Source organism: Calliphora vicina, chromosome 5 (assembly GCF_958450345.1).
Source record: "Calliphora vicina chromosome 5, idCalVici1.1, whole genome shotgun sequence".
NCBI lineage: Eukaryota > Metazoa > Arthropoda > Insecta > Diptera > Calliphoridae > Calliphora > Calliphora vicina.
Genome location: NC_088784.1, coordinates 109380436 through 109396282, shown reverse-complemented (window position 1 = coordinate 109396282; position 15847 = coordinate 109380436). Strand labels below are relative to the sequence as shown.

General features: G+C 30.7%; 3 protein-coding genes across 3 annotated transcripts; 2 read left to right on the top strand and 1 right to left on the bottom strand.

Annotated features, from left to right (window-relative positions):
- The first annotated feature begins 653 nt into the window (after positions 1 to 653).
- On the top strand, positions 654 to 3163 carry Chi (LIM domain-binding protein 2 Chi). The gene is made up of 2 exons (XM_065511934.1): positions 654 to 784; positions 1097 to 3163. Exon 2 carries the CDS (start codon positions 1121 to 1123, stop codon positions 2855 to 2857), a length of 1737 nt encoding a protein of 578 aa, XP_065368006.1. The 5' UTR covers positions 654 to 784; positions 1097 to 1120; the 3' UTR covers positions 2858 to 3163.
- Positions 3164 to 5236: 2073 nt separating this feature from the next.
- RpL39 (ribosomal protein L39) lies at positions 5237 to 5829 on the bottom strand. The gene is made up of 3 exons (XM_065511938.1): positions 5715 to 5829; positions 5514 to 5617; positions 5237 to 5438 (listed from the first exon to the last, which is right to left on the bottom strand). The coding sequence occupies exons 1-3, from the start codon at positions 5715 to 5717 to the stop codon at positions 5390 to 5392; spliced, it is 156 nt and encodes a 51-aa protein (XP_065368010.1). The 5' UTR covers positions 5718 to 5829; the 3' UTR covers positions 5237 to 5389.
- A 4094-nt stretch (positions 5830 to 9923) lies between these two features.
- On the top strand, positions 9924 to 14356 carry gammaSnap1 (gamma Soluble NSF attachment protein 1). The gene is made up of 7 exons (XM_065513412.1): positions 9924 to 10062; positions 12911 to 12978; positions 13053 to 13168; positions 13223 to 13417; positions 13533 to 13603; positions 13701 to 14088; positions 14154 to 14356. The coding sequence occupies exons 1-7, from the start codon at positions 10007 to 10009 to the stop codon at positions 14232 to 14234; spliced, it is 975 nt and encodes a 324-aa protein (XP_065369484.1). The 5' UTR covers positions 9924 to 10006; the 3' UTR covers positions 14235 to 14356.
- Positions 14357 to 15847: the final 1491 nt, after the last annotated feature.

Sequence of the window (15847 nt, the reverse complement as noted above, 5' to 3'; positions counted from 1 at the left end):
TCGCAAGAAACTAAAAAAATTTTAATATTTTAATCAATATTCGAACCCGTTATAAAAAACTTGAAGTACCTTCAGTAGTAATTTTGGTAAGATTTAATGGGTTATCTCTAGTTTTTTGTAACAACTAACTATTCCATTTAAAAAAAAATTCTATTTGCTACTCGCTTGAGGAACCTAAAAAATTTTGAATTTAACATTTTAATCTATATTCGATTCAGTGGTTTCGGTAAGATTAAGTGATTGATCCCCACTTTATCAATCTCTGGTTATTTTTTATCGTGAAAGTTTATTTTTTCATTTCTTTATTTTTTTTTATTTAAATGATATTTGTTTTTATTTTTATAAAGAACTTAAAAATGTCTCATAATTTATATATTTTATTTAAAAATTGTTAAAATATTGAAAAATAAAATTATTTGTAAAATAAAACGAAAAAATTTAATTTTTTCACTAGATTTATCTGGATGAAATGGGCCAATTTTCCGAAGAACATCGATAATGACGTGCGAAAGTTAATTTGTATTTGGTTCGTGATCTACAATATTTTAATTAAAAATCATCAGCTCGGTCAGTCTGACTGACGCTCGTTCCGATTCATTTTTTTAACAATTCATAAATAATGATTTAATGTCACCCTGTGTTTATTTCTCATTCGTTTCTTCAGCTTTGAGCTTCATTTTCAAAGGAAAAGTGTCTGAAAAATTTTCGTTTTGTGGTGTTTGAAATTATTCCTGCTATTATTATTGATAAAAAGCAATATATTACTTTAAAGTGAACGAAACAGGTGATTTGATATTTTGTTAATAGTCTAGTCAATTAATTTGTTGAATGTGTTGCATTTTGCATTAAATAAACACGAAAAACATAAGTGATGATGTATGTGTGTATACCTTATAATGAACGAGTAAATAAAAAAAAGAATAAAATATAGAGAGGCATAATCATCAACATTAATGCATACACATCTCTACATACATATGTACATACGAATCAAATATTGAATATTCGAAATTGGAAGAAGTGAAAAAAGAAAAACAATAAATTTAATTGAGACATAATAATTTCTAATAAGATTTTGATGCCCTTCTTGTTTCAGGATTGAAATGAACTTTTGTTAGTTATGAATCGTAGAGGTATTAACGCAAACACAAATATTAATTCACAAACAGTCATGGATGATGCCAGTTGGAAAAACGTAAATGTCCCCGAAAACGCTTCAATGTTGGGTGGCGGTAACAATAACCCCTCCTTAAATCCCGATGCTTCAAATCAAGGAGGTTTTGCACAGGGAAATATGCCGTATGGTGGTTCAAATACACCCTATTCTCAGGCTGGTCAGAATTCGCCGGCTGGCAATCAACCTTTAGTATTTCCTAATGCCAATCCTACAGGTTCTAATACACCACAATACACATCGTCTCCTGCACCTTCAGGCTCCTCAACACCAGGACCAGTTGCACAGCAAAATATGTCGGGGCCATATCCTCAGCCAGCAAATTCAGGCAATTTCAATGGACCGGTGGGTGGACCCTTCGGTTCGCCTTCCTCGGGTATGGGCCAGTTTAGTCGTCCGGCCAGTTCAGGAACACCATTTAATAGTGGTCAAGGTGGACACTTCCCCGGGCAAGCGGTGTTCAATGTGGGTGGACAGTTCAATTCAATGCCACCAACCTCTTCATTCGGTCATGGGGGCGGCCATCCCATGATGGGTGGTCCTCAAATGGATCGCATTGATCCAGGTTACAGACGTCACAACTCGTATTTCAGCCATACAGAACACCGTGTTTTCGAAATGAATAAACGTCTGCAACAACGTACAGAGGAAAGTGACAATTGCTGGTGGGATTCCTTTACAACTGAATTCTTTGAAGACGATGCCAAACTCACAGTTCTCTTCTGTTTGGAGGACGGCCCAAAACGTTACACAATTGGACGCACACTGATTCCGCGTTTTTTCCGCAGCATTTACGAGGGCGGTGTGTCTGACTTGTATTTCCAGTTGAAACACGCAAAGGAATCATTTCACAATACCTCGATTACATTGGACTGCGACCAATGTACAGTTATCACACAACACGGCAAACCGTTCTTCACAAAAGTATGTGCTGATGCCAGACTTATTTTGGAATTCATGTATGATGATTATATGCGCATTAAATCATGGCACATGACAATCAAAGGTCACCGAGAACTCATACCGCGGTCAGTAATTGGCACTTCATTACCATCGGACCCCATGATTTTGGAGCAAATTACTAAAAACATCACTAGGGCTGGCATCACAAACTCAACTTTGAACTACTTACGCCTGTGTGTGATATTGGAGCCAATGCAAGAGCTAATGTCACGGCACAAGGCGTATGCGTTAAGTCCTCGCGATTGTTTAAAGACGACCCTTTTTCAGAAGTGGCAAAGAATGGTCGCCCCCCCGGGGAAAAAAGACCCGCAGAGGCCGGCGAACAAAAGGCGCAAAAGAAAAGGGTCAAACTCGGGCGGGGGCGCAAACGCAAACACGCCACCAGTGAGTAATCAAAAGCGCTCCCCGTCCGGTCCCAACTTCTCACTGTCGTCACAAGATGTCATGGTTGTAGGTGAACCCACCCTAATGGGTGGCGAATTTGGTGAAGAAGATGAACGACTCATCACACGTTTGGAAAACACCCAATACGATGGCACCAACGCTATGGATCACGAAAATCATACTGGCTTTGGTCACTCAGATTCACCCATTTCTGGTGCAAACCCCTGGAATATCGATAGATCAGGTGCAATACCAGCTAGTCCCGGTAGTGGGTCTGTACAGAATAATGCGAACATGTCTGATATAGATAAGAAAAGTCCAATAGTATCACAGTAAAATATATAAATATATAGTTTCTTTTTTTTAATAAATTTAATAAAAAAAAATACTTTAAATTTTAGCGTAGTTACGTTAAGTAAAAATTGTATTTTGACAAAGCAATTATAAATAAGAGCAACAAGCAGACACACATTCATAACTTCAAACCCCCAATTGAATGCATCCGGCCCCCTTAAAACATCATACTACTATATTGTATTAATGTAAGCTAAACAACACACTCACACATACACAATTAATAATAACAATAATCATAAATAAAGCAAAATTTAAATAGTTTTTAAAGAAAAACATAAAATGTAACATTTAATGTGTTTTTTTTTTTAATTTTTTAAGATACCAAAATATACCAATATATTAATTCGAGTACATCTGGTTAATTTAAACCATTGCATGTATGCAGTACTACTATTATTTATTTTATTATAATTTTTAATAACCTAGCCTATAGGCCATAATCGGTGACAAATTTCTAATTAAATAAATTTTTTTTTGTTAGAAAATAATTTTCATCAATTTAGATGTAGTCAAAAATAAATTTGTTGGTGAAAACTCTACAAAAATTCTCTTACAGTATTTCGTTTTTATCTGGGACATTTACGGACTGATTTTTGTGAAAAATGAATGTTGCTGATTTTAAAATTGAAAATTTCAAAACCAAAATTTGGAGCATATTGATGTATCATACATTGCTGTAAGTAATTTGGTCTTAAGAAAGTGGATTCAAACATTGTTTAATTTTCTCTCCTACCTATAAAAAATTGTGGATGAAAAAAAATGTGTAAATTTTGTAAAACAGAAATTTTTTGGAGGAAGCAATTTTTTGATGAAAAAAACTGTTACTGTTTTTTTCCCCGATTTTAACCGGATTTTTAATGGATATCATTAGATATCCATATTGTCTTTGTTAATCCAGATACATATAGGCCAAAAATCGAGGTAGTCGTTTTTTTTTTTGCTTATAACTCAGCCATTTGTTGACTGATTTTCCCGAAATTAAATAGCGATCGAGCCAGGACTATAGTATCAATCATGCAATTTATTTTGGGTTTCGAAAAATTGATTTCAACAGACAGATGGACATGACTATATTGACTAGTATATATATAACGTTCCAGAATTTATATATCGTTAACTTAATTAGAAAGGCCCTAACTGGGGTTTATGTTGTAAGCCCAGATTTTTGTTTGAATATCTTATATATACCCTTAACCTGGCGCTGATCCAGCTCAACCATTTGGGGGAGGAGGGAGTTATACAGCCCAATTATGAATAAAAATTCCGCGGGAGTTTTTTCCCTTTTCTCATTTTTCCTATTCAATTTCAATGAGAAAAAACTCCCGGGGAACAAACTCCCGCGGAATTTTTTATTCATAATTGGGCTGATAAATTTAAATTTCGTTTGCCTTTTTAATTTTTACCTTTTTTTATATTAAAAAATTTTGGTTTTAATTTATTCACTCGCCGGATCCGCGTCTGCTGTTAGCACTAATGTTGAAGAGTACAATTTCAGGCAAACCTAATCTGAAAAGATTACGGATGCATTTTCTTTTCCCTGAGATTTATCGCCATCCACCCAAGCCTTTATTTTACCTTCAATTAAACTTCCACAAACCAGTAAGTTCGATTAACTCTACACTGAGTCTTAAAGAATATGGACAATTTAAGAGTTTCAATATTCATGACGAGTGATACGGTAAATAACCGGAAGAAGTATTTAAGATGCGGTTTTATTTCGGCGTAAACAAACACTCACATAAAATAATCAATTCTTCATATTCTAAATACATTAAACTAATTAATATGCAGAAATATAGCAACAATTTTAAAATCAGATTGAAAAATATATTATATTTAGGGTAAACATTTTGATTTTCGAAAAAATATAAACCTTCTAAATACCTATGTATATAGATATGTAATGTTTATCCAAGAAATACAATTATTAAAAATGCAGAAATAAGTTGACTCGATCTAATCAAATAGCTATAACCCTATAAACTTGTATATAATATATACAAGCAATCTTTAAGTGTTTTTAATGAATTATACCAAAAAATTGAAACTGCAATTTTGAAATTAGCAAGTTATCCTCCGTCTAAAATTAATATACAATTTTTTTTTAATTTAGCTTGTATTCAATTTGTTTTTGACTTGACCTAATGAATGAAATACCTCCAATCTTAAGTTTAATTGTTCAGTAGTTTTGTATTTCCGGAAAGATATTGTTCACGAAAAAAACACTACATTTAGAGCTTGCAATAATGTTTCATACAAATTACAATAAACCACACAAGTTATCAATCACCATCTTCTAGCACGAATCAATTATACAAAATAAAAACACTGAAATATTTTGCTTAAATAAAAAAGCAATTATTTTTTATATTTTTTTCCAAGATATTCTGTGTATATTAACATACATATTTAAACTCATACATCAAAAAACACTACGAATATTGAAGATGTAAACACTACATAAAAATGAATTCTCATTATATGAGAATCTAATCCAGGGTAGCATAAAATTTACAACTTCAACTTGGTGCGTCTCCAGTGACGTCTCTTGGCGTTGTATCTAAATTAGGAAACAAATTTCAAGGATATTAGTATAAATATTACAAATACTAGGCTTAGTTTTTGTATAACTTACCTAATGGTGTTGCCTGTACGCAAGCGGATCCATTGAGGTACCGAACGATTTTGTTTCAATTTCTTGGCAAGCTTTTGCTTGATTCTGAAAGTTTTATGGGCCGCCTAAAATATAATTATATTTATTTAGTATATGAATAAAAATTTATTTAAAATAATATTAGGATTCCATAGATAAATACGGATTTAAAAATATACGCACCATTTCGTCTTGCTCGTATGAGACAAAAGAGGGAAAAGAAAGGTTGTCAAAGCTGAGCACACACCGATAAATGTTTCAATGAAATGTCAAAACAAAATATCGATAAATTAGTGATGAGCTACAACTCAAGAAATATGGTAGCACTGGCTTACGGACTGGCAATACTTTTATTTATTTATTTATTAAAAATTTGTTGTATTTTCCCGGCCGGTCGCAAGTACTTTAAACATTTTATATGCAACTGTTGGTTTTAATTTTGTGCGAATGAAGTGCTGCTTATGTTATTTAGTATATAAAAAATAAGGTTGCCAGATTATTTTACATGTTTTTCACAATAAGAAATTATTGTGAAATTATTTCGCAAATATTTCATTCCAAATATTTTATATGTAGTTTGACAGCATTTCGCACGAAATTTTGAAATTTTAAGAGTACTCAGCATAAATTCAAATTGGAATTTTTGGTTCATAAGTCCCGGTCCACACTGTGAAACATTTGCTGCAAAACATTTTTAAATTCTCTTTTGAAACTGTATTCGTGTCCACACAGTGAAGTTTTTGCCTTTCAGTTTTTGACATTTCTGTACAGTACGTATACGAACAAATAAATGTGGATGACATACTCAACAAAAACTTCATGTACATGAAACAAAGTTCCCTTTATCATTCATCTTTCCCCTTTCATCAACAAACTCAAATGATTTGTAGCAAATGTTTCACAGTGTGGACCGGGACTAAGAGATATAATTTGAAGCACCAGTCAACGATACTCATATTTTTCAGATAATTTATTTTAATTTGCTAACATTGTTAAACCGACTTTACAATGGTTCTACAACTGACATGAAAAGCTTAACATGATATTAGTGTTAGGTATAGACTCATCATGTTAACGTTTTTCTCACGTTTTAACACAGTTTTTAAGCCATGTGTTTTAACAACTCTTTTATAACAGCATTTCATGCCTGTTGTTAATAGTAATTATATTGTAAAAATACATTATTTACAAATTTTTAGCCGCCGCCGTTACTTTCTTGTTTAAGCCGACGCCGTTTTGTCCAATTTTGCCGATATCTGGCAACAGTGTACCTGTTTATTAGTTTCAATTGCAACCAACTTCGCTATATTTTTTTAAAATTATTATTTGTGTTCGTGTAACTGATAATTTGTTTTTAATATTCATTTATTTTACTAATGTAATAAAAAAATTTAACGTTTTTTTTGAAAGTTATTTCTTTCTCTCGTTTTATGTATATTTGAAACCCAGGATGATTTTTAATTAAAAATTGTTCGAACAATAGTGATGATTTCGTGTCCAATTTTGCCGAAATTTGGCAACAGTGTACCTTTTTATTAACTTCAACTCATAGTAGAAAAATAGAAGGTAGTTTCATTCTCTCTTTATTTTTTAAAATTCTACGTCTGACATGCTTAAGGATTTTGACGTTTTCGTTAAAATAGTAATACCATATTAATTAAAAATTTTCCCATATATTCTTTGAAGTTTGTGAAAAAATTAATACATAATTTTCATTAATTTGAAAAATATAAAAAATATTATTTTAAGATTTAACAAACATGAGTTGCATTTTCCCCAACTGCGAAAATACCAAATATTTTTGCAAAAATTCAAATGTAAATTTGTTTAAAGTCCCTACATTACCTAACAAACGACAACAGTGGCTGGATGTATGTAAAACTTGTGAAGAAGATTTGCCAAAAGAGCCAATGGTGTGCTCCGACCATTTCCTTAACGTTTAAATTAAATTTTTTTAAAATTTAATGAAAATTCTTTGCTTGGTAGCCCAAATTATATGTTAAATTTGGATAAAAAAATTGTTAAAAGGTTTTATCTTGGGAGAACATATTTTCGAATTCGGTTTTTAAACCGCCATTTAAAAGATACAAAATATGTTCATAGTAATAAAAAAATTAAAAAAAATTCTTACTTAATATACCTATAAAAATAGTCAATGTGTTTTAATTATAAGTAAGCGAAAGTTAGGAATTGAATCATTAACTTCCAACACAACATATTTAATACATTTTTATTTAAATACTAAATTATAAATTACACATTTTTTGTAAAAAAATTTCTCTAAAATAAAAATCATTTTTAGGAATGTGGCAACGCTTTTTATAATGCTCACAAAATAAGGAAACTTCAAAAAACCTTATTTGAAAAAAAAAATTGGATTGAAACTACCTTCTATATTTTTATCATGGAATGAACTACTTCCAAAGTTATGTTTTTCTAGAAGAACTTTTTTTTTTAAAAAAATGGAGTAGTTGTTACAAAAAACTAGAGATAACCCACTAAATCTTACAAAAATCAGTACTGAAGCTATTTTAAGTTTTTTAAAACGGTTTCGAATATAACTTTTTTTAAAATGGATTAGTAACAACAACAACGTTATAAAAAACTACAGTGGGATAAATTTCTTTTAAAATCACTACTGGAGCTTTTTTATACCCTTCACCTTCGTGAGAAGGGTATATATAAGTTTGTCATTCCGTTTGTAATTTCCACAATATAATTTTCCGACCCTATAAAGTATATATATTCTGGATCCTTATAGATAGCGGAGTCGATTAAGCCATGTCCGTCTGTCTGTCTGTTGAAATCAATTTTCTGAAGGCCCCAGATATCTCCGGGATCCAAATCTTCAACAATTCTGTCAGACATACTTTCGAGAATTTTGCTATTTAAAATCAGCAAAATCCGTCCATCAATAACGGAGATATGAGTAAAAATCCGAGACAACCTCGGAAAATTTCATCAAAAAACACAATGTATGCATGCTTTGACAAAAAAGCAACAAAACGTATGTTTGGATGTGCATGCTTTGCTTATTTTGTTTTTTTTGTGTTTTGTTTCTTTTGGCGTTGTTGTTGTTTTTTATACAATTAAACGTATGTTTGGATGTGTGTTGGTTTCATTGCCTTGCGTATTTTGTTTTTGTTTTTTCTTTTGGTGTTTTGTTTCGTTTGGCGTTGTTGTTGTTTTTTGTGTTCTTGATAAATTTAGGATGCTGTACGCTGAAAGTGGGCAATGTACATACACATATACTAATTATAAAAAATAATAATGCATCCACAACAATGGTGAAGGGTATATAAGATTCGGCATAGCCGAATATAGCACTCTTACTTGTTTAATTTTAAAACGGGTACGATAATAGATTAATGTGCTGTTTTTCTATAGCGAACGAGTGCTTTGAGTGGACGTTTTACATGTATTTTGTTTTTGTTACAATAACAAAACACATGTAAAACGTCCACTCAAAACGCTCATTCGCTATAGAAAAACAGCACATAAAATATTAAATATAAAATTTTAGTTTCTTGTGAGTAGCACTGGAACATTTTTTTAAAATGGAGTATCGTTACAAAAAACTAGAGATAATAAAATGCTATCAATCTGGCAAGTTTATACTCCGGATGCTCCGGCCATAGAGAAACAACAAGAGCGGAAAATAGAAAAAAACTCAAACAAAAATTTTACTCAAAATAATCACACATACGAATGTTGTTTTTGTTTTCACATAGTTTTTTTTACTAATGCATTCTCAGCTTTTAGGTTTTTGACAACTGAGTTAGATCTTTGACAGGAGAGTTTCCGCTCTATGTATATTTCTCTATGGCTCCGGCTGACATCAGCCAGTTTGGCTAACATCAGCCGCTCACATGCTCACGCCCAAGGCGAATTTATACAAGGTGGTGGTAGTTCTACAAAAACAACAAATGGTCTTAACAAATGTCAAAAAACAGAAATTAAAAATTAAACAAATATGTATTAAAACTAAATATAGTGTAGATAATTGAATAGTGAGGGCTTTACTTATTTATGCAAAATATAAATATTTTGTTAATTAGCTTAGAATATGTAGATATTGAAGTATAAAAACAAGCTTTGACAGGTGTTAGAACCAAACAAGCGAAAAAAGAGTAATCAGCTGATTGACTGACTCCACCTTGTATAAATTCGCCTTGCTCACGCCTGTGTATTTCTTAAGGGAATTTTTGGCTCATGTACCCCCTAAATCTAAATCGTAAAAACTTCATATAAAAAAATGGTTTGGCTGACGTCAGCCGCGGTGTTGCCACTACTACTTGTACAAGCCGCTGGCGGCTGACGCGGTGTTGCCATTCCAGCTAAACCAGCTGTCATTTTAAATTGTATTTCTTTCCACAGCGTTTCAATAGATCATTCCTATTTGTTAACTACAGAGCGAGTGTTGTTTATTGATTTTTTTTGCTTGTGATTAAGAAAATACAAAAATATTGTAAAAAATGAATACTACCAAGATTGCAGAAGGCAACGAACTAGTAAAACAGGCTGAGAAGAGGTGTGTTATAATTAATAAAATATTTATAATAATATATGTATTTGCAAACATAATTGTACTAATTATTGTTCTTTGGCAAAAATGAAATATCCCCACCACCCACTATAGATCAGATACTATATTTACATTGTATGTACATATGAACGAATAAATATTTGTGTATAACTCCTACAGAAAGTAAAATTATCTTATTAGTATGATTAATTATAAATATAAGATTATCATATGCTAAAAATATTTACACTTTTTACCAGTTACTTGCTGCTATGACACATTAAAGTACTTTGTAGAGGAAATACATATCTCCAGTAATGAATCTGGTAGAGATTGTGACCTTGAATATACTATATATCAAATATAAAAAGTTAAAAAACTTCAAAAAAAAAAATTTAACTTCAAATGTAGTTTTATATAATAAATAAATATTGCACTTCATGGATAAATTATCATTATTGGAAACGCCCAAATAAGGAAGAGGATATGCATATATACCTACTCGGATTGTATTTGTAAAACACAATTCGTTCACTTAACACAAGACCGTCACAACTCAAAAATACCTATAAATACAGTTTAATTTGATTTTGTTCTATAATTATGTATGTTAAATCTAAATTAATTGCGTAAAAATTTAATTTCTTGAAGGAGTTGGGTAGAAAATTTTAAGTAGTTGTTTCAAAATTTTTAGTTGTGACGGTATTGTACAAACCTAGGAAATTATAATTTTTTGTTTAAAATCGAAGGAAGCGTTAGTAGATTTATTTGAGGTTTTTCATATTATATTATTTTTTTGTAAAATGTCTGATTTTAGTGACAATTTCTTATAAAATTAGAAATAAAGGTGAATTTAAAAAAAAAATATATAAAATATAATTGAAGGGGGCTTAGTACAGTAACTCGATAAGCCACAAAATTAAAAAACTTCCACAGTAGACTTTAAAGTTAAAATAAATCTAAAAATAAGATTATTGACAATTTTTACTTTTATATAATGGGTCGATTATGGATGGCAACCGAACTGCAGTTGCGTTGCCAGAGGGCAACAGAAATGATAGCCATCTGTAATATCATTTAGGCAACTGACAATGCAACTGAAGTTCTGTTGCCATCCATAATCGACCCATAAGAAATAGTACTACCAGAAGCCCGTTGATGGATATCTAAAACAAAATGGAAGCAACTTCAGCCAAAAAGTATTTTATAAAGTTAAATGTTATTGAATATTTTTATCTTCAAAACTACTTGTACTAAAGTGGCTTATAAAGTTTTAATGAAAAAATATAATACCATTATTACATTACAAAATGTTTGTTTGGTGGCATTTACACTTTGATTTAAAGTCATGTCGTTTTTTTTGTTTTTCTTTTAAAACTCCTACGAAAATCCCCTTGCATTTATACGATGCCTTTTTTGTCAACCACGTTTGCCTTATTTTTGGCATATAATCGTATCAACAACCAATCAGAAAAGAGCTCAAAGCTGAATATCAAAAAAAGTCTTGAAAAACAGAAAACTTGCCTTTTGTTTAGACGTTACAATTTGTTAGTACAAAAAATAAAACATGATTTTTAGTCATGACTTAAAGTCATAATGTAAATGCCCCTTTTTTAATTTTTTTTTAATTTTTTTTTTTTAATTTTATTTCATTTATTTGTAATACAAAGCCTAAAAAGGCCAAAATAATTATATTACATAGCAAATATTGCCTGATAACATACAATATAAAATCTATAAATACCATAATATGTATATAAAAATCCATAACTATCATAAATTACATACATATGTAAATTATTTAGATTATTATTATTTTTTTTTTCTTTTCTCTTTTTCATTTATAATATTTAATTTTATTTGGCTCCCCAGCCGTAGAAAAGTTTAAAACATTGATAATAATATTAAAATTGGTCCACTCAGCAACAAATTTATATAATTAAATAGTACCAAGAAAGTTAAATTAAATTCCAGAATTCAAAAAAGATCTTAAGAGTTTTAGTCTAAAAACATTATTAGATTGAGAAAAAGTGCGTAAATAATGTGGTAAAATGTTCCACCATCTAGCAATTCGGACTAAGAAAGACTTTTCCAAAAAAGATGATATTCTAGGTATTAAAATTTGAGGGTTTCTTTCTTAAAAGTTCGAATTATTTTCGTTATATGTAGTTGTTGTAACAGTTCGACTGTGACCGATTGTTCTTTCCTGGGGAAAACACTTTCGGTTTGTACAGCTGTCGCTGAGTTGACAATCTTTGGCCGAATATGATTCGGGTCGTTCCGGAACGGAGATCCAATTGTCGTGGGAACGTTTTTATTTTCGTTATATGATGCCTTTAGCTGTTATAGATTTAACGATATATGCATTATTGTAATTTATCATATTAGCGAATTTCTGTCTGCATTATTCTATTAAGAGGAAATCACTATCTGATTTTAATAATAAACGGAGTTATTCAGTTAAGTGTTTATAATTCCAAACTTGAGCTTTTTTCGCGAAAATAAAAAGGCATGAGAAATTTTGTATGAACATAATGTAAGACGCTCTGAACATATTGCGAATTTTGCTTCTCGTTTTCTTTGATATACATTTAATAACATTATTAAATGTCTTACAAAGTATTTCGTTAAAACCGGTTTGTCAAAAATCCGGAAAGCTACAACTTTTTTTGAATTTTTTTTCTTGTGTTTGTTTTTTAAAATGTAAAAAAATTAGAGTGTAATTTTTAATTTTTTTGAAATGAATACCCTCTATGTTTGAAATCGAGTGGCTTTTCAGATTTTTCAATAAGAATATTCACAAAATAGAATTTTTAATTGTAATGTTACAAATTATATTATTGATTTCTTTCAGCATGAAAACAGGCCTACTTAAATGGCGTCCAGATTATGATATTGCTGCAGATTGTTATACTAAAGCAGGTTAAACATTGTCAACATTTTAATATACAATTTATGCTAATTCATATCTAATACTTTACTCTTATGTTCATTAGCAACCGCATTCCGAATAGGCAAATCGTATGATCAAAGCAGAGAATGTCTTATGAAAGCAGCCGATTGTCATAAACATAATACAGCTTGGTTCCATGCAGCCAAATGTTACGAACAAGTACATTTGATTATTGAAAATAAATGTTAAAATTTCATTACAATTTATTTCCAGGTAATTTTAATTTGTAAAGAAACAAATAATTTGTTGCAAGTTGAAGAATTTGCCTGTAGAGCCAGTCAGTTGTATCAGCAACATGGCTCTCCAGAATCGGCCGCATCCGCTTTGGACAAGGCTTCCAAAGTTGTTGAACAAAAACATCCCGAGATTGCACTACGTTTCTATCAACGAGCATTGGAAATAAGTATGGTAAGTACAGATATTTGATATACAAATCTACCAATTCTACCATTTGATCTGTAGCTGATAATTGAATTTGTTTTTTGTTACTGCCATCTATAACAATAACTACTTAATAATAAAGATTGAGGACTCGACACGTTCTGCAGCAGAATATGCTTCCAAAGTATCACGTATTTTGGTTAAATTACAAATGTAATGCTTATTGATTCGTTATACAATTGTTACTTTTTATATAAAATGTAGAAATAACATGAAATTAATGTTTATAATGATGTTTTTAAATAAACAGGTTTGATCAGGCCGCTGATGCTTTAAGGCGTGAGATTGGTATAAATCAACAAACAGAATCGTATGGTCACATTGGCAGACTGGCTGTTGTTTTAGTGATGGTGCAATTGGCAAGAGGTGATCAGGTGGCTGCTGAAAAGGCATTTAAGGAGTGGGGCAATTGTTGTGATCCCCAGGAAGTCCAAACATTAGAAATGTTGCTGCAAGCATATGATGACGAGGATCCTGAAACTGCTGAAAGGGCATTGAATTCTCCATTCATAAAACATATGGATGTGGAGTACGCAAAGCTAGCACGACAAATTCCTTTGCCCCAAGGCATATTATCATCCTCAAAAACAGGTGTTGTTAAAAATGCAGCAGCTTCCTATACGTCACCAAATTTGGATGTAATTTATAAAACGAACAGCTAAATTTTAAATTATTTACTTTATTAATTTTCTGTGATTTGTAGATATCGAATTCTGATGCTGCTGGTGCTGGTGCTGATGCTAAAAATGACGAAGATGATGATGATGAAGGTGGACTTTGTTAATTTATTATATATTTTTTCCTAGCTTAATTGTTTTAATGCCAGTTATTATATTATATTTGATGTAATTAACAGCAATGCAATCTAAAAATTTCATTCCAAATATAAAGTCAAATGTCGTTAAATATGTTATTATTTATTTTTATACGGCCAGCACTATTTAATTGAACTTTGCCTCGACGTCTTCGATTTATAATTACATTCCGATTGAAATTTCCACAATATAATTTTTCGACCCTATAAAGTATATAGTACCTAAATAACTTACATACACGATTCATAGATCAATATCTCCGGAATCCTTCCGGCTCTGTTGCTATTTAAAATCGATAAAATCGGTCCACAAATGGCTGAGTTGTAAGGAAAAAAACCAGGACAACCTCGATTTTTGACCTATATCTGGATTACTAAGTCAAAAATACAATATGTATATAAGACAACGACGTATATAAGATCATAGTAAGTTGGACCTACAATGGGTCAAAATCGGAAAAAAATATTTTTTAACCCGAATTCTTTTTCACTTCATTTTTTCGCTAAATATTAAAAAAAAAAATTGGAAAAAAAAATTTCCAAAAAATTAAAAAAACATCTTTGATAATTTTATTTAAAATTTTTATTTCGAAGTATAATTTGGTGAAGGGCTGTTCCGAATCTTATATTACTTGTTTTTACCTATTTTTGATCTACATAGTATATATGTATATCTGGATTACTAAGTCATATTATAGACAACATGAATATCTAATGATAGATATTTCAAAATTTGTTTCGCTAATAAATTTAAAAAATAAGAAACCTTTTTTTCGAAAGTCGACTTGAAATTCCGAAAAGTCGACGTTTTGTTTCAACTATAAACCCCTACCCTACAGCACCCAAGGCGGATTCATAGAAGGTGGTGGCAGTTTTACAACAATTGTTCTTACCAAATGTCAAAAAACAGAAATGATATATTAAAAGAAAATATATTGTTAATAAGCATAGAATATGTAGATATTGATATATAAAGATAAAATTTGATAGACGCTAGAACCAAACAAACGAAAAAAAGTTATCAGCTGTTTGCCTGACTCCACCTTATATGATGCACCCTGTAGTAACTTAGGTTTGTTTATTTGGCAAACAAAATTCGATAACGATAATATGTTTTGCTACGTTGCAACAAAAAGTACTTTAATTTTTTTAATATAAATTTTACTACAAAATGTCTTTTAAACGTATTAACAGACTTTGTTTACACGATAGTATTATTATTTTTGTTGATAGATATTTTTCTGCAAACTTTATTTTAATTTATATAATTTGAAAGTTAATTTTTAATTAGACTTTAGTTCATTTATTATAATTAATCTGTAATAATTCAAGGAATATCATTGATTATAACATTTCAATGCGAATTTATACATGATGATTTCAACTAAACGGCTGTTCACTGTTGTTTTCTATGGGAAACGTCAAACTCTACATATAAAAAATAATTCTGTTTCATCGAATCTCAAACTTCATTTACAAAAACATATACCAAGGCGAATTCATACAAGGTGGTGTCAGTTCTATAAAAACAACAATTGGTCTTAACAAATGTCAAAAAACCAAAATTAAACAAATATTGAATA